Consider the following 17219-nt stretch of genomic DNA (forward strand, 5'->3'; position numbering starts at 1 on the left):
TCTCGTGGGGCACAAGGTTGCTGTGGCAGCTGCTTGGCCGCTCCCTGCCAGGGAGGAGGCAGGGAACGAATTTGACAGAGCTGCAGGGGGCTGGGAGGGGCTGGGAGGGGACTGGGAGGGGGCTGGGAGGGGGCTGGGAGGGGGCTGGGAGGGGGCTGGCAGGGGCTGGCAGGGGCTGGCAGGGGCTGGCAGGGCAGAGGCAGCAGCCTTGCACCCTCCCCAGCACTGCCTGGCTGCAGGACAAGGACTTCCATGCCCAAGCTGCTGCCCAGGGAGGGGGTGCAGCCAGCTGGAGGCACTCAGGGGGTGAGGCCCTGGCCCTGTGGCACCAGGTTTGGTGGCCATGGGGGTGCCTGGGCCTCAGAGGGCTCTTCCAGCCCCAGCACTGCTCTGAGTCTATGAAAAGCAACTCCTGGGCTTGCTGCTCCACCTCGCTGGCAGGGCCTGGGAAGGAGGCAGAGCAGCCATGAGGAGGGGACTGGGGGGTGTGGGGCTGGGGGTGTGGGGCTGGGGGTGTGTGGGGCTGGGGGTGTGTGGGGCTGGGGGTGTGGGGCTGGGGCATGAGTGGGGGAGCAGGCCCAGGAGCCACAGCTCAGCCCTCCCAGCTCCTCTGCCTCCAGCCCCTGCAGAGCCTGACCCACAGCCTGCCTGGGGAGGGACCCTGCAGCCCGTCCCAACCCCCTGCTGTGGGCAGGGACTCTTCCCCCAGCCCAGGCTGCTCAAGGCCTCATCCAGCCTGGCCCTGAGCACCTGCAGGGAGGGGGCAGCCCCAGCCCCCCTGGCAGGCTGTGCCAGTGTGCCCCTGGGCACCCTCACCGATGTGCCAGCCGTAGACGGTGTGGACGTCGAGGCGCCCCTGCTCCTGCTCCTGGCTCCCCAGCAGCCCTGCCAGGGCCTCCCTCAGGCTGCTCTGCAGCGGGGTGGCCTTGTCCCCCCTCTGCTGGCTGGCACTCAGCATCTCCCCCGGCAGGAAGGGTCCCTTGTAGCCAGGGCTCTCCAGCTGGGCAGTGGCGTTGATGTGGAGGAGCTTCAGCCGCAGGCTCTGGGCCTTGGGGGACTGATCTCCTGGGGGGCAGAAGCAGAGGGTGGCCTGGAGGAGGATGGCTTCAGTGGCTCCCCCTGGGCTTGCTCTCCCTCTCCTTCTCCCCCTCCCACAGGCCCATGGCCCAAGCAGGCTGCTGGAGCAGGACCTGGCTCTCCCCAGCCCAAGCCTCCCGGCGCCGGCTGCCTCCTCTGCCTGGGCAGCTCAGGCAGATCCATTCCCTCCTGCTCCCCCACTCAGACATCCACTCCAGGTGGCCCAAGCCCTGTGCTCCCCACCCCTGCCCCAGCTCTGAGGCTCTCACTGCCCCCCAGCCCCAGAGCCTCTCCCCTCACCTTGGATGTGAGCCTGGAACTCCGGGGCCAGCACCCGCTGCAGGTAGGGAGCCCTGGCCTGCTGCAGCACACACAGGGACCACACCAGGTCAGTCAGCAGCTGAGGCTCCAGGCTGTCCAGCTCCCCCTGCAGCTCCTCATGGACCTGCAGAGCAGGAAACCTCAGAGCTCAGCTCAGCCCAGCGCTGCTGCTGCCCCAGGCTGTGGTTAACACACAGCTGAGGTGCTGGGGAGCCCCCAGCCTGCCTCTCCCCTGGTGCTTTGCTGCATCAGGACCCTGCAGCTCAGGGGCTGGGCTTGGCTGGCCTGAGATGCTGCATCTCCACTGCAAGGGCCTGGAAAGGCCAGCAGCAACCTGGCAACCCAGCACAGCAGCAAGGCAGGGCTGGGGCCATGAGAGCCTCAGGCCTGCAGCTCACAGCTGAGCTCAGCTGAGCTGCAGGGGGCTGAGGCTCTGCTGGAGGTGGCAGGGTGTCCACTCAGGAACCCCAGCAAGAGCCTGGAGCTCTGCCATCCCTCAGGGCCTTCTCCTGGCAAATCTGGAGGCCATTTCTGCAGCACCTCAGCACTGAGGAGCTTTGCCTTTGCTGCTGGCTGGCAGAGGCTGCAGAGGAGCCAGCAGGGCCCAGGGGGCCGAGGAGGCCTCCAGCAGCCTGGCCTGGAGCAGCAGTGGTGTGGGCAGCAGGGGCAGGGCAGGGATCATCCACCCGGCCTGGGGGCACTGGTCAGGCTCCTGGGGTGAGTTCTGGGCCCTCACTCCAAGGACATTGAGGGGCTGGAGGCAGCTGAAGAGGAGGCAGGGAGGAAGGTTACCATGCTGAAGAAGCCTTCACTTGCACTGGGCTGGAAGTTGAGGCGAGCAAAGGACAGGATGAGGCCACAGAGCTGGGTGACTGAGAGCTGCTTGATGTTGTCCAGGGTGTACTGGAGGATGCAGGAGATAAAGGCAGAGCTTTAGGGGAGTCCCTTGCGAGCAGAGAGAGGAGCTGGAGCACAGCAGCCCCGTGGCAGGACGGGAAACTGCAGGGAGAGAGCTCTCAGTGCTCCCCTGGGGCCTGATCCTGGCAGGAGGGGAAGCAGTGAGGGGAAGGAGAGCTCTGGAACATTCCAGCTGGAACTAGTGGGGTGGAACTGGGACAAGAAGCAGCAGGAGGAGCTGGGACTGGACCTAGCTCAGCACCATTCCCAGGGCTGAGTCCAGCAGCTGAACAGCAACTCCTGCCCAGACTCCGTCCCAGGCAGGGGCTGGGCGGGCAGCGAGGGCGACGCCGTCCCACAGAGCACCTCTGCAGGGGGGGCAGGGGGGCAGCTGGGACAGAGCAGTCACACTGCTGCCAGCTGGACCTTCCCTCTCCCCTCTGAGTCCCCTCACCTGTGCCACAGCCTCGAAGAGGGGCAGGCTGAGCCACTTGAGGAGGGCGAAGGACCTGACGCAGCGAGTGACCTCCAGCGGCGTCATGGCGGCCACCTGCGGCTGCAGCTCGGCGGCGATCTTCTGGAAGACCTGGGGCTGGTGGAAGCTCAGCTTGCCTGCAGGGGCACAGAGGAGAGGGGCACCCACTTACAGGCAGCTGGCACAGCAGCTGGCACAGGAGCCAGGCCTGGGGGGGTGGCAGCAGCAGAGGAGAGGAGGAGGCTCCGGGATGGGCTTAGCCTCCCTCCGCGCTGCCTCCAGCTCCTCCTCTCCGCTGTGCTGCACCCAGCGGCTCCCAGGCCTGCTGCCAGCTCAGGCCTCAGCCTCCACCCAGTGCTGCTGCCAGGCTTTAGCCCCAGTGCCTCTGGATCTGCAGGTCCTGCTAAGGCCAGCAGAGGCCTGACCTCGCTGAGGCTCCCTCACACCAGCTGAGAACTGCCAGCACCAGGTCCTGGAGCAGCTCAGGTCTGTGGGGAGGGTCCTGGAGCAGCTCAGGTCTGTGGGGAGGGTCCTGGAGCAGCTCAGGTCTGTGGGGAGCACCCAGGAGAGGACAGTGCCCAGCAGAAGAGCACAGGCAGGCTCTGAGAACTGCTGCAGCAGCAAAGGCTCAAGCCAGCCTGAGTGAGAGTGTGGCAGCTACAAGGAACACCAACAGAGAGTGACAGAGTCCTGGCCACGACTGAACCCACCACAGGGTCTGCAGCCTGGCTCCCAACCCAGGCCCAGCAGCTGCAGTGGTGCTGAGGGACATGGATTAGTGCTGGGTTGGTCTCTTCTCCCAAGGAACAAGGGACAGGACAAGAGGGAACAGCCTCAAGGTGCCCCAGGGGAGGTTTGGGTTGGACATGAGGAACAATCTCTTGCCCTTGAAGGATGTGCAGGCCTGGCCCAGGCTGCCCAGGGCAGTGCTGCAGTCCCCAGCCCTGGAGGGGTTTCAGAGCCCTGGAGCTGTGGTGCTGAGGGCCATGGCTTGGTGCTGCCCTGGCACTGCTGGGGCCATGGTTGGTGCTGCCCTGGCACTGCTGGGGCCATGGTTGGTACTGCCCTGGCAGTGCTGAGGGCCATGGTTGGTGCTGCCCTGGCAGTGCTGGGGCCATGGTTGGACTCCATGACCTGAAAGGCCTCTTCCAACCCAAGCCATTCTGTGATTCCATGCTTCCAAGTCTCCTCCTTTAGGTTCCCAGGAAGGGAAATGTTCTCTGGGCTCTCCCCAGCTGTGCCCAGAGCTGGAAGCTGTGCTGCTGCTACCCCAAACCCATCCCCAGGCATCCTTCCCACCTCCTCCTCCAGCTCAGCCCCACCTTCAGCAGCCACCACAGGCTGGCTCCTGGCAGCCAGCAGCTCCTGCCAGAGCAGGCCACTCACCATAGGCAAAGATGAGGTCCAGCAGGACGCCCAGGCTGAGCTCTGAGTGCTTCTGGCAGAGGTGGTAGGAGAGGGCTCGCAGCAGGGGCACACAGCGCCGCCTCTGGTAGGCCAGGGCCAGAGTCACCTTCCTGATGTCCTCGGGCTCAAACTGCTCAGCCAGCTCCAGAGCCTGCCAGGAGACATTTGCAAGAGAGATGTCCAGGGAGAGCAGGCAGGGAAGAGACCTTCCTGCTGCATCAGCACCTTCCTGCTGCATCAGCAGCTGCCTCTGCCTCCAGCTCCGGCTGCCTGGCAGGACGCCTGCCCCAGGCTGCTGCTCTGGGCCCTGTCAGGGTGTCCTGCCTTCTCCCACTGCTGGCTGTGGCACTGCTCTGTCCCCAGGGTCCAGGGGAGGGGGCAGTGAGGCTCAGGAGCTGCAGACCTTGCTGTGGCAGCCGTTTGGCCAGGCCCCAGCAGGGGCTGGCTGAGGGCTGGATTTGAGGCAGCTGCAGGGATGGCTCTGACCCAAAGGATGGATCCCTGCTCCTGGCAGCTACACAGCCAGGGGCTGCAGGGCACAGAGCTGTCCCCTTGGGGAACCCAGAGGACAGGAAGGACACTCCTCAGCCCAGCTGCCCTCAAAGCCTGGCTTGCACAGAGGAGCAAGGGACAATGGCTGTGGCAGGGGGGTGACACCAGTTCCGAGTCACTGCTTGCCAGCTGAGCTAAGGAGATCTGAGCCCCTCCTCTGCTATCCCCAGAGTGAGACCCCAGCCCAGCCCAGGCTTCCCCCAGTGCAGAGCTGTGTGAGCCACCCACTGACACCAGTGTGGCACTGCTGAGGCCACACTTCAAATCCCAGGGTCAGTTTTGGTGCCCATACCCCAGGAAGGACACTGAGGAGCTGGAGCAGGGCCAGGGAAGGGAAACCAAGCTGGGGAAGGGTCTGGGGACAGGGCTGGGGAGGAGCAGCTGGGGGAGCTGGGGGTGCTGGGGCTGGAGGAGGCTGAGGGGAGACCTTCTGGCTCCCTGCTGCTCCCTGCAAGGAGGCTGAGCCAGGGGGGGCTTGGGCTCTGCTCCCAGGGAACAAGGGGCAGGATGAGAGGAGATAGCCTCAGGTTGCCCCAGGAGAAGTTTAGGTTGGACATGAAGAACAATCTCTTGCCCTTGAGGGTTGTCCAGGCCTGGCCCAGGCTGCCCAGGGCAGTGCTGCAGTCCCCAGCCCTGGAGGGGTTTCCAAGCCCTGGAGCTGTGGTGCTGAGGGCCATGGTTGGTGCTGCCCTGGCAGTGCTGGGGCCATGGTTGGTGCTGCCCTGGGGCCATGGTTGGTGCTGCCCTGGGGCCATGGTTGGTGCTGCCCTGGCACTGCTGGGGCCATGGTTGGTGCTGCCCTGGGGCCATGGTTGGTGCTGCCCTGGGGCCATGGTTGGTGCTGCCCTGGCACTGCTGGGGCCATGGTTGGTGCTGCGCTGGGGCCATGGTTGGTGCTGCCCTGGGGCCATGGTTGGTGCTGCCCTGGCAGTGCTGGGGCCATGGTTGGTGCTGCCCTGGGGCCATGGTTGGTGCTGCCCTGGGGCCATGGTTGGTGCTGCCCTGGCAGTGCTGGGGCCATGGTTGGACTCCATGAGCTGAAAGCTCTCTTCCAACCCAAACCACTCTTCGAGTCCCTGACCCAGAGAGCTCCTGAGATGCAACCCCCTGTGGGAGCTGCCCGGGCAGCAGCCCCCAGCGCCCCCCGAGCTCTCTGGCAGGGCGCTCCCGTGCGGGTCAGGCCGTGCGGGTCACGCCGCAGGGCTCGGCCTGGCAGCCGCAGTGCCGGCAGGCGGCGGCAGGGGGCAGCACTCACCTTGTCCTCCAGGCGGTCCATCAGCGCGGGGGAGAGGTGGCCAACCTTGCTCACCAGCGCCACCACGCTGCGGGTGCCCTCCAGCTCGGTCCAGCGCAGCTCCAGCTTCTTGAGCAGCTCGGGCAGCAGCCTGCCGTCCCGGCCCTGCCGCGGCGCCAGCAGCTCGGCCAGCGAGGCCAGCTGGCGGAAGCTCAGGCGCCGCAGCCGCCACAGCACCTCCTGCTCCACCGACTGCAGCTCCCGGCGGCTGCCCTGCACCCCCAGCGTGTAGAGGCTCTTCAGGACGTTCACCAGGACGTTGTTCCACACCTGGGAGATCTGGGAGCGGGAGGACAGCGGGGCAGTGGCAGGGAGAGGCGGCAGGGGTGGCTGGGAGCAGGCTCAGCGGGGCCCAAGGGTCCTGCCCTGGGCTCACAGCCACCCCAGGAAGGCTCCAGCCTGAGGGCAGGGAACTGCCTTTGTGGAAGAGGGCCTAGGGAGCTCGGTGACAGCAGCTGGAGATGAGGCAGCAGGGTGCCCAGGTGGCCCAGAAGGCCACCAGCAGCCTGGCTTGCATCAGGAAGCGTGGCCAGGACACAGGCACCCCCTTGGGTCGATGGTGACAGTGACACAGCACCAAGGGGATGAGCAGGAGCAGCACCCTGACTCCAAATGCAGCAGCAGGGGAATGCCTCAGCTCAATGCAAGCACCCAGGAACCCTCAGGACACAGCCCAGCTCTCTGCTGTCTTGAGACAGGCTCCAGGGAGTATGATCAGAGAAGGGTCTGCAGGACACTTGGACCCTGCTGTGGCAGGACAAGAGGTGATGGTCTGGACTAAAAGAGGGAGAGTAGGGCTGGAGGGAAGGCAGAAAATGTTTGCACCATGAGGATGGTGAGAGCCTGGCCCTGGCTGCCCAAAGGGGTGGGAGATGCCCCCCTGGACCCACCCCAGGTCAGGTTGTCTGGGGCTCTGAGCAACCTGCTCTGCTTACAGAGGTCTCTGCTGAGTGCCCTGGCTGAGCTCTAGAGGACCCTTCCCAAACCATGCTGTGATCCTCCAACTCCAGGACTTTCTGACCGAGAGAGCTTCAAGCTCAAGGGGCCAGGACCCAGGCAGCACTGAATGAGGAGAACCTCTGCCCTGCACCTTGGCTCTGCTCCACAGGCAGAAGTCATTCAGTTTCCTGCTCTGAGTTGACTTCTTCACCAACTGATCCCTTCAGCCTCACTCCCAAACACAAACTGCAGTCCCTAAAGCAGCAGCAGGTTCAATGCCAGGAGCCCCTGGGAGCTGCTTTCCTGCCTCATGGCCTTACCCCAGCGCCGTTCTGCAGCCAGGAGAGAGCTCACCTGGGAGTCCATGATGCGGAGGAGCTGCTGGAAGCGTTCATCCTCCAGGATGCTCCTGGTCTCCAGCTTCTTTTCCACAGCCACTTTGGAAAGCTGAATAATGACTTGGGAAGCTTGGTTGCTGTTGAGAGCATGGAGCTCACCCAGCTGGAGCAGGTCCTGAGGGGTTGTGGCTGCCTCAATCAGCTCCCTGATCACTTTGTGCTCTGGGCTTCTGCTCTCCTCTGGCTGCTCCTTGACTGAGAACCCATCAGCCCAGCTCAGAAGGCTTGAAGTGTGAAAGGAATTGAAAGGCAGAGCTCTTGCTCGCACCACCTGCCCAACTGGTGCCAGCAGAGAGGTCGAGACCGAGGGTGGAGAGATGAAGGCCCCCAGGTGCCTCCAGCAGCAGCGCTGCACCAGGCGGGCTGCCATGGCAGGAGCTGTGCCTGGGGGGGCAGGAGCTGTGCCTGGGGGGCAGGAGCTGTGCCTGGGGGGGCAGGTCAGCCTTGCATCCCAGGAGGCTGAGAAAGGAAAAGAGACCTTTTAGGAGCAGGAATTGTAGAGATCAAAAAAGGAGGCAGCCAGCTCCTGGTGATGGCTGGCAGGAAAGGGCGGCTTTGAGCAAAGCAGGGCTGGGGAGCAGGCTCTGTGCTGGGGAGCAGGCTCTGTGCTGGGGAGCAGGCTCTGTGCACCCCCAGCTCCTCACCAGCCTCAACCGAGCCTTGCCCAACCCCCAGGGACACTGCCTCGTTGTCCCTGCCGCTTCCACTCTGCCCACACCACCCTCCGGATTTCCCCGCACTATTCCCCTCGGAGCACCCCCCGGCTCCGTACGAGTGCCCTCAGACACCTCCAGCCCCGGTCCTCTGCGCCCGGGTTCCTCTCAGACGCGCCTGAGCCCAGCTCTCCCGCTCGGGCCCAGCCCTCCCCACCCTCGGACCCAGCTCTCCCCAACCTCCAGGCTCTTCCCATCCGCTCCTCGGGCCTGATCTACGTCCCCCAGGTCCGATCTACACCTCCCAGGCCGGATCCCTGCCCTCCCGCCGCCGCCAGGCCTGACCTCGCCCGCCCCAGCCGCACGCCGGGCCGGGAAGGTGGCGCCGGCACAGCTTGATGGCGTCATCAGGCCGCGGCGTCTCCTATTGGCAGAGTGCATTATCTCTTTGACGTCATCACACTGCGACGAGCGCCCATTGGCTGCGGCGGCGAGCGGGGCAGCCGGGGCAGCCGCTGGGGGCCGGTGTCGGCGGCTGCGGCGCGGCAGGGCTGCGGCTGCTGCGAGAAGCACAGCCCGGGGCTGCGGCTCAGCCTGTGTCCCACCCGCACTGCCAGGCCGCCCTGCTGTGAGGCACCGGCACCTCCCCACGGGCAGCCCTGGTGCTGTCTGGCTGCGTGGGGGAAGGGCTGATGGGATGGGGGCTCGGGAGGCTCCGCAGAAGGATGTGGCCGGGCTGCAGTGATGGGGGAGGCCAAGGGGATGAGGTTCAGCCAGGCCGAGCGTCCTGACCTTGGGTTACACCAAGCCCAGGAAGGCTCCAGGATGGAGGCAGAGTGGCTGGAAGCTCTCCGGTGGAAAAGGACCTGGGGGGATTGGTGACAGCAGCTGGAGAGGAGCCAGGGAGTCCCCAGGGGGCCAAGGAGGCCTCCAGCAGCCTGGCCTGGATCAGCAGTGGTGTGGGCAGCAGGAGCAGGGCAGGAGTTCCATGCCCACTCCCCGGTATGGCACCCACTCTGTGCCCAACCTCCCTCGTGTGGCCTCCACCATGGGTGGCAGTTGGGGGTCCTGGAGGGGGCAGCTGAGGGCTCCTCATGGTCACACCTCCCCCTCCCTGTGACACCTTCCTCTCCCCACAGCCCATCCAGGTCAGGCATTTCTGGCTGCTGGTGCCAGTGGCCACCAACATCAACCCCTTCAAGGCCAGCAGGAGCAAGTGAGATCCCCCCCATATCCCCCCCCCGAGGAGCTGCCAACGTGGGAACACCCCCAATGCTTGACACCCCCCTCCCCAAATAAAGCTTGACCCACTCTGCCTTTCCCTGCTGCTGTCACCCCACAGGGCACCAGGGAAAAGGGGGACAAGATGGGAGAGATGCTGATGGAGAAGGGCCCTGGGGTGGGGGCAGCAGGGTCACCCCCCCCGGGGGGCACCCCCAGCTCCATGGAGCCTCCTCCTGGCACTGGCTTTGTGTGAGGGCTCACAAGTGATGTGGGGCTGAGTCTCCCACTGCTCCCTGAGGCGCTCTGGGGACCAGAAGGTCCCTCAGGAGCCTGTGGTGGCAGTGAGGTGCCCATGGGGGGGGATGTGGGGCACAGACCCACAGGACTGGAGATGGGAGGGGGCAGGAGGGGACAGCCCTGGGATCCCACAGAGGCAGCAGAGCTGGGGCTGCAGAGATGCCCCTGGGTGATGACAACACTGCTGGGGGCTGGAGGTCCCCACGCAGCCCTCCCCTGTGTCTCACTGTCCCCTGGAGCCAGCTGAGGCTGGGGGCTGGACCCCCCAGGGCAGGGGGACACCATGGGGGAGGGGGAGGGCACCCTCAGGAGGTGAACCCCACCAGGATTCTCCTCTTGCATCAACGGGGGCGGGGTCCACAGTCCCAATGCCCCCCTCCTACACCTCCCCCCCACCAATGCCACCAGTCTGGGGGGGACAAAACACCGTGGGGGCCACGACACCGTGGGGTCTGCGGCACCGTGGGGTCTGCGGCACCGTGGGGTCTGTGGCACCGTGGGGTCTGCCGCACCGTGGGGTCTGTGGCACCGTGGGGTGTGCGGCACCGTGGGGTCTGTGGCACCGTGGGGTCTGTGGCACCGTGGGGTCTGTGGCACCGTGCGGTCTGTGGCACCGTGGGGTCTGTGGCACCGTGCGGTCTGTGGCACCGTGGGGTGTGCGGCACCGTGGGGTCTGTGGCACCGTGGGGTGTGCGGCACCGTGGGGTCTGTGGCACCGTGGGGTCTGCCGCACCGTGGGGTCTGTGGCACCGTGGGGTCTGTGGCACCGTGGGGTCTGTGGCACCGTGCGGTCTGTGGCACCGTGGGGTGTGCGGCACCGTGGGGTCTGTGGCACCGTGCGGTCTGTGTTACTGTGGGGTGTGTGGCACCGTGGGGTGTGCGACACCGTGGGGTCTGTGGCACCGTGGGGTCTGTGGCACCGTGGGGTCTGTGTCACTGTGGGGTGTGCGGCACCGTGGGGTCTGCGGCACCGTGGGGTCTGTGTCACTGTGGGGTGTGCGGCACCGTGGGGTCTGCCGCACCGTGGGGACCGTGACCCCGTGGTGATGATGAAGGGTGGGGTGAGAATGTTTCCTATTTGGTTTTGGGGGTGGGGGTGCCCTGGGGGCTCCCCGGCGTGCAGCTGTGCCCTGTCCCCGGTGCTGGCCCCGTGTCGCATCAGGGCCAAGCCCTCGTCCCTCAGCCTCCCCCCCGGCAGCCCAAGGGACAGCGAGGAGCCCGGCTCAGCTGCTGCGGCCGCCACCGGCATCTTTATTGGCTTAGCCGAAGCCCACGGAGCCCCTGGCGTGGAAGTCGAACTTGATCCTGGGTCGGAAGCGGCGGATCCTGCCCAGGAAGCGCCCGAACCGGCCCCGCTGCACCAGCACCGGCTGCGGGAGGACAGCGGCGGGGGGCCGGGGTCAGGAGCGGGGAGCGCAGCCAGGACCCCACACCCAGGATCGTGTGCCCGAGGCTCCTGTGGGACCCCACGCCCAGGATCCTGCACCTGGGATCCCATCCAGACCCAGGATCCCAAACCCAGGACCCCCAAACCCCAGATCCTGCACCCAGGACCCCATCCCTGGGACCCTGTGCCCAGGGCTCTTGTATGACCCCACCCCTGGGATCTTCCACCCAGGATCCCCCACCCAGGAACTCCTATACCTGGAAGCCCAGCACCCTTTCAGGACCCAGCACCGCACACCCAGGTGCCCATGGGTGCCCTAGGACCCTCTTTTCCCCCAGCCCAGCCCCCAGCCCCCATGGAGCCGTTGTGGTGGGATGGGGACAGCGGGATGTCCTCTGGGGACAGCTGACTTTTGGGGCAGGAGGAAGGACACCCCCCTACGCCCCCCGACCCTCAGTGGGTGCCAGGTGCGGGTGGTGCCCCTCTGGGCTGCCCCCAGACTCACGTTGGAGGTGGCATCGGAGCAGTGCAGGTCGATCTCGGGGGAGCTCCCGGTGAAGTGCACCGCCCCTGAGCACTCCTTGATGATCTGGGGAGGGGGCGACACCCAGTGTCACCCTGAGGCGAGGCCACCCTGAGGCCAGGTCACCCAGGAGCCCTGCCGGAGCGTCCCTCCTCCCTCCCCCTCCTCCTCACCCCGTTCTCCTTGAAGTCGCAGTCGTCGGGGCTGGCGCGGGCGCTGGGGCCGCATTCGGTCTCCATCATGCTGAAGTTGAGCGCTCGGAGGGTGCTGAGCTCCACGCCCTGCAGGGGCAACCCGCGGGCCGGGGGGGAGGGTCAGGGGGGGTGGCAAAAGCAGGGTGTCCCGAGGGGGGGTGGCACTCACCGGGCCGGGCTCGGGGTCAGCGCTGAGCAGCCTGAAGATGTTCTGCACCTCGGGCTCCAGGTTGTAGGACTCCACGGCCTGGGTCAGCACCTGGGTGTAGGCCAGGGGGGCAGGGGCAGGGAGGGCACAGGCCCCCCCCAGCACCACCAGCACCAGCAGCCAGGAGCTCGGCATCCTTGTCCCCAGGGCCGCCTCCCCGTGTCCCCTTTTATCCCCACCCAGGGAGGTTGGGGACCCCCCCCGGGCTCAGCCTCCTCCCCCCCGGAAACGCCTGGCCCCAGCCCACAGGGTGACAGTTAACTGCGGGGGGGGACAGGAGGCAGGAGGGGCCTGAGCCACTGCTGGGGCATGCTCCCCGTGGTGGCATCTCTGGGCCTCCTGGGGACACAGCCCTGCTCCACAGGTTGCCCCCAGCCCTCAGAGCCCCTTGGGGTGGGACATTTCTGGGGCCACAAGCCCCTGGGGACCCCCGTGGGGTGACAGTGAGAGTCTGTTTGTTGGGGGGGAGGAGGTATGGGCCAGGGGACTCTGAGCATGTCCCAGCTGTGGGTGGTGGCATCTCTGGACCCCTCTGGGGGCACAGCCCTGCTCCACAGCTTCTCCCTGACCTTTAGAGCCCCTGAGGGGACCACAAGCCCTTGGGCACCCCAGCAGGGTGCAGGGGGAGGGACTGAGGTGCCACAGGGACCTGCAGGGACTGAGGGGACCCCAAGGGCACGTTGCCCATGCTGGGTAGGGGCCCTCTGGGCTTGCACAACCCCCTCCTTGCCCCATCCCTGTTGCCCAACGTCCCCACGCGGTGTCACCCCACACACACGCTGACACACGACCCCCAGCCAGCTTTATTGCAGCTCCTTTGGGGACAGGGGGCCATGGGGTGTCCTTGGGGGGGACAGGCCAGCAGGGTGCTGGGGACGTGGTGGTGGCCTTGAGGAGGATGCTGGTGATGATGATGATGATGATGATGGGTGACCTGGGCTGCTGGAGGAACGAGGTTGGGTGCTGCCACCGGGCTGCTGGGAGGGAGAAATGAGGGTGGGCTTCACCCTGCAGCCAGAGATGTCCCCAGAGTGTGGGACACATCCCCAGGGGCTTCACCCTGCAGCCAGAGATGTCCCCAGAGTGTGGGACACAGCCCCACTGCTGTCCTCAGTGCCCAGGATGGGGGCACCTGGGGCCTCACCAGCTCCTGGCCGCACTCCACCATCGACAGTGGCACATCAGGGAGGAAGGCAAAGACGGAGACCTGTGCCCGGCACTGCTGCACCTGGGGCACAGAGAGACCCCGAGTGACCTGGGGACATTTGTGTGTCCCCAAATCCGTGTTCTGGGGGGGTGGGGGGGTTGGTGCCAGGCTTACCCTGCCTGGCCGGGGCTGGCAGCTGGCAGCGCGGCGCTCGGGGAGGCTCCGGGGGCAGGCAGGCCGGCGGGCGGTGAAGTTGAGGCTGAAATGGGTTCCCCAGTCGAAGGTCTGCCCGGGGGGGAAAGGGATGGAGCCATGGGAACAGGATGCAGGCAGCAGGGAAAGGATGGAGGCAGCAGGGAAAATGATGGAGGCAGCAGGGAAAGGATGAAGCCAGCAGGGAAAGGACGGAGCCATCGGTGGCTTCCAAAGCTGTTGGGGAAAGCTTGTTCCCAGCCAGCTGGGTGCCAGATTTGGGGGCACCCACCCCGTCCCCACCCCTCTCCTACCGTCCTGGTGACTGCCAGCACCTTGAGCAGCTTCAGCTCCTGCCCGTGTGTCTCCAGCACGGAGCGGGCCAGGTCCCGGGGGGCCGGCAGCCCCGGGGGCACGGCGGCGCCCGCCGCCAGCAGCACGGCTCCCAGCAGCAGCGCCATGGGGACCGGGCACGGCGGCAGGACTCGGCTCTCGGCTGGGAGACAGCTCTGGAATCAGCTCGGGGGCCCCTGGCTGGGCTGGGTTCTCCTCTAGGATAAACACGGGCCCCTCGGCCGTGGGGGTGGGATCATGTTCCCGTGTTTTCCTTGGCAGGTGCCCACCCAGCCCTGGCAGGGACACGGAGATGCCGGAGCAGATCCCCCCTCTGCGGCCCCTTCCCTTCCCTGCTCCTGACGGCAGCATGGTGCCCTTGGGATGCATCCAGCCAAGCTGGACACCCTGCTCCCGAGGCTGAGCATCCTCTTGGCTCCTACAGGCACAAAACCCAGCAGCCTGCTCCCCTCTCCCTCATTCCCCCCCCCCCCCCCCACCTTTGGGATGTTTCAGGCTGCTGTGGACACACAACCCAGGAGCTCCCTCTCCTCTCCATTCCCCCTCCCACCTTTGGGATGTTTTAGGCTACTATGGACAGGGAACCCAGGAACTCCTTCTCTCCATTCCCCACCACCTTTGGGATGTTTTAGGCTGCTATGGACACACAACCCAGGAACTCCTTCTCTCCATTTCCCCCCCACCCCCCCCTACCTTTGGGATGTTTGAAATCCCTCTTGCTCTGCTCAGACTCATCCAAACATCCCACCTGCAGGTGGGGACCACCTGGAATCCCTCCCTGGCCCCTCCCAGGCACAGCAGCAGCTGCCAGGGGGTGAGAGGGGCCCTGCTTTGGGGTGAGGGCCAGGGCCGGTGGGCAGGGGGCGGCAGAGCAGCCGCGGGCTGGGGGCGGTGCAGACAGAGGCTCGTTGGAATGAGGAGGAGCTTTAATGAGTTTTGCAGGGTTGGAACCGTTCCCCTCGAATTCCAGGATGTGGGATGGCAGCCAGGGGATCCTGCTCTCCCACTTTCCATCCCCTGGCTGAGCAGGGCTTTGCTTCCCCCAGATTCCTGATTTTTCTGTCCCCTTAGGGACACTTTGGGGCTGAGGGTGGAGGTGCTGCAGGGCCAGGGGCTGCCCTTTCTCGTTGGTCCATCCACAGTGGAACAGCAAAGGAAGCCCCAAGAGAATGAACCACCAGAGGGATGTCTGAGTCCACCGGGACAGCCGTGGTGCTGAGCAGCTCAGGAGCCTGGAGGTCAGCCCCAGCCCCAGCTTTGGCAGCTCTCTGAGCCACTGCAAGGTGCACAGCTGATCCAGCATCCCCCTTCTGCTGGCCACAGAGCCCCAGCTGGGAGGGAGGAGGGACACAAGAGGGGACAAGACCAGCCCCAAGCTTCTCCAGGCTTCCTCTGCACAGGGTGACCACAGGCAGCAGGAGAGGCTGTGGTGGGGGAGAAGCAGCAGGCCTGAGGCCATGGCAGCTTCACAGCTCCCCCCCCTGCCCCAGCAGCAGGAGAGGGAAAGTCCCAACGTGGTCCTTGCCAGGGAGGTTGTGTCCTTGTGCAGCACCCTCCTGGTGCCTCCAGCCAGGTGATTTCTGTGACTCATGGCCTGGACAGGGACTCCATCCTGGCTCCACTGGGGGTGGGTGGGGTGGGGGTTTAGTCCCTTTTCAAGTCTTAGCAGCATGGAACCCCCCAAAGGAAGCCCCCTCCAGTGAAGGCCGCAGCTGAGAGGCAGGTGGGGATGGAGGGAAGGAGACATCTGCTGCCACAGCACGGTGAGAGCTGCACACCCCAGCTACAGAGCAGCCCAACACACAGCCAGCCACATCCACCCCAAAGGGCAGCACCCAGCTGGGGACAAGCAGGGGACAGGGCTGGGGGGAGCTTCCAGCACCTCACCAGAGGGGAAAGGCTGGGATCAGGCAGGACAAGGGGAGAGGTGCTCATCCCTTGGGTGCTGCTGGTGGGATTAGTGTCAGGGGCACGTCCCTGGGCTTTGCTGAAGGGGGGACAGGGAGTGGGGGAGAAGCCTGGAGGGAGGTGGTTCACATTCATGCAGGACAAGAGCTGCTGCAGGCAGCTGGCCCCAGGCAGCACAAAGCCAGCAGCTGTGTGGACCCCAGCAGGGCCAGGGCTGTGCCAGCACCACCCACACCCCAGCTCCCCCCCAGCCCTTGGCAGAGCTGCTCAGCCTGTGTCCCCACACAGCACTGCTCTGCCTGTGCTGCCCGAGGTGGCCCTGGCCCTGCTGGGGACAGCAGCTCCTCAGGCTGGGACAGCAGGTGACAAACCCAACCAGGGCTGCTCTTGCCCCCCCTGCTCCAGCTGCTGTGTTTGCAGAGCCGAGGTGTTGACCTGCAGGGAGACCTTTCCACCCAGGCCCTTCTGAGCTGCCAAGCCTGGTTCTTAAGAGTTGTTTAACCTCCTGGGCTTCTCCTCCAGAGCTTCCTGAAGATGCCTGCACGGTTTAACTGACCACCTCTCCTCTTCCTGCTTGCTCCATCCTGTGGCTCTTGCAGGGAGGTTTTCCCCATCGGGCTGAAGGAAGCTTCTCCTTCAAGAAGCCCAAGGAGGCCTTGTGCAAGCAGCACCTCAAAGAGCAGAGCCTGGGCCAGGAACTGACCCTGCTGGGGGTTCTCCCCTCACCCCTTTCACTAAGCCAGGTGAGAGCAGGCAGTGCCCAGCAGAGGAGCCAAAAGAAGCCTTGGGGGTGCTGCTGGTGGTGGAAGGCACAGAGCCCTCTGCAGAGGCAGGAAGGTGGCCGTTGGGATGTCACAACTGAGCCTCCCGCCGGGGTGCAGCTGAAACCAGAGCTCACAGCGTGGCTGCAAAGCCCAGCGGCCAGAGCGGGGCTGTGCCCAGCCCCAGCGGCCAGAGCAGGGCTGTGCCCGGCCCCAGCGGCCAGAGCGGGGCTGTGCCCAAGCCCAGCGGCCAGAGCGGGGCTGTGCCCGGCCCCAGCGGCCAGAGCGGGGCTGTGCCCGGCCCCAGCGGCCAGAGCGGGGCTGTGCCCAAGCCCAGCGGCCAGAGCGGGGCTGTGCCCGGCCCCAGCGGCCAGAGCGGGGCTGTGCCCGGCCCCAGCGGCCAGAGCGGGGCTGTGCCCGACCCCAGCGGCCAGAGCGGGGCTGTGCCCAAGCTCAGCGGCCAGAGCAGAGCTGTGCCCGACCCCAGCGGCCAGAGCGGGGCTGTGCCCAAGCCCAGCGGCCAGAGCGGGGCTGTGCCCGGCCCCAGCGGCCAGAGCGGGGCTGTGCCCAGCCCCAGCGGCCAGAGCAGGGCTGTGCCCGACCCCAGCGGCCAGAGCGGGGCTGTGCCCAAGCTCAGCGGCCAGAGCAGGGCTGTGCCCGACCCCAGCGGCCAGAGCAGAGCTGTGCCCGGCCCCAGCGGCCAGAGCGGGGCTGTGCCCAAGCCCAGCGGCCAGAGCAGGGCTGTGCCCGACCCCAGCGGCCAGAGCAGAGCTGTGCCCGGCCCCAGCGGCCAGAGCGGGGCTTTGCTCTGCCCCAGAGGCCACAGAGCTGCTGGCGGCAGCCGGGCAGGCTGGGACCAGCACGGAGGCAGAGCAGGGCTGCAGCTGGCAGGACCTGCAGCCCCCCCCCGCCAAATAAACAAACCAACAGAACTAAGGGGGGGAGGCTGAGCTGTCAGGCTGGGGGGGGAGGCTGAGCTGTCAGGTCTGGGGGGGAGGCTGAGCTGTCAGG

General features: G+C 66.3%; 2 protein-coding genes and 2 non-coding genes across 4 annotated transcripts in view; all 4 read right to left on the reverse strand.

The window, feature by feature from the left end:
- On the reverse strand, nt 1-85 carry LOC137445048 (small nucleolar RNA SNORA5). Its single transcript, XR_010988322.1, has one exon. It is a non-coding gene; the product is annotated as a small nucleolar RNA SNORA5 (small nucleolar RNA).
- Nucleotides 1-8433, reverse strand: part of TBRG4 (transforming growth factor beta regulator 4) — a 10559-nt gene extending 2126 nt beyond the window's left edge. Inside the window, 8 exon segments of the mRNA XM_068145795.1 lie at nt 811-1065; nt 1378-1522; nt 2191-2301; nt 2750-2907; nt 4157-4328; nt 5985-6302; nt 7317-7819; nt 8359-8433. Of these exon segments, the coding sequence (XP_068001896.1) occupies nt 811-1065; nt 1378-1522; nt 2191-2301; nt 2750-2907; nt 4157-4328; nt 5985-6302; nt 7317-7730 (1573 nt within the window). The 5' untranslated portion in view covers nt 7731-7819; nt 8359-8433.
- On the reverse strand, nt 4512-4649 carry LOC137445047 (small nucleolar RNA SNORA5). The gene has a single exon (XR_010988321.1). It is a non-coding gene; the product is annotated as a small nucleolar RNA SNORA5 (small nucleolar RNA).
- A 2346-nt stretch (nt 8434-10779) lies between the features above and the next one.
- Nucleotides 10780-11992, reverse strand: CAMP (cathelicidin antimicrobial peptide). Its single transcript, XM_068146422.1, has 4 exons — nt 11808-11992; nt 11618-11725; nt 11427-11510; nt 10780-10904 (listed from the first exon to the last, which is right to left on the reverse strand). The coding sequence occupies exons 1-4, from the start codon at nt 11979-11981 to the stop codon at nt 10794-10796; spliced, it is 477 nt and encodes a 158-aa protein (XP_068002523.1). The 5' UTR covers nt 11982-11992; the 3' UTR covers nt 10780-10793.
- Nucleotides 11993-17219: the final 5227 nt, after the last annotated feature.

This window comes from Melanerpes formicivorus, unplaced genomic scaffold (genome assembly GCF_026170545.1).
Source record: "Melanerpes formicivorus ecotype bairdi unplaced genomic scaffold, bMelFor1.0.p_v2 SCAF_13, whole genome shotgun sequence".
Lineage (NCBI taxonomy): Eukaryota > Metazoa > Chordata > Aves > Piciformes > Picidae > Melanerpes > Melanerpes formicivorus.

Bases quoted from the DNA above. Each gene is read 5' to 3' on its own strand.
- CAMP (XM_068146422.1), bottom strand. From the start codon at position 11,981: ATGCCGAGCTCCTGGCTGCTGGTGCTGGTGGTGCTGGGGGGGGCCTGT. The intron at 11,726-11,807 runs GTGAGTGCCACC...TTGCCCCTGCAG, and splicing joins CTGACCCCGAGCCCGGCCCG to GGCGTGGAGCTCAGCACCCT. The intron at 10,905-11,426 runs GTGAGTCTGGGG...GTCCTCCCGCAG, and splicing joins GCTCCGATGCCACCTCCAAC to CCGGTGCTGGTGCAGCGGGG.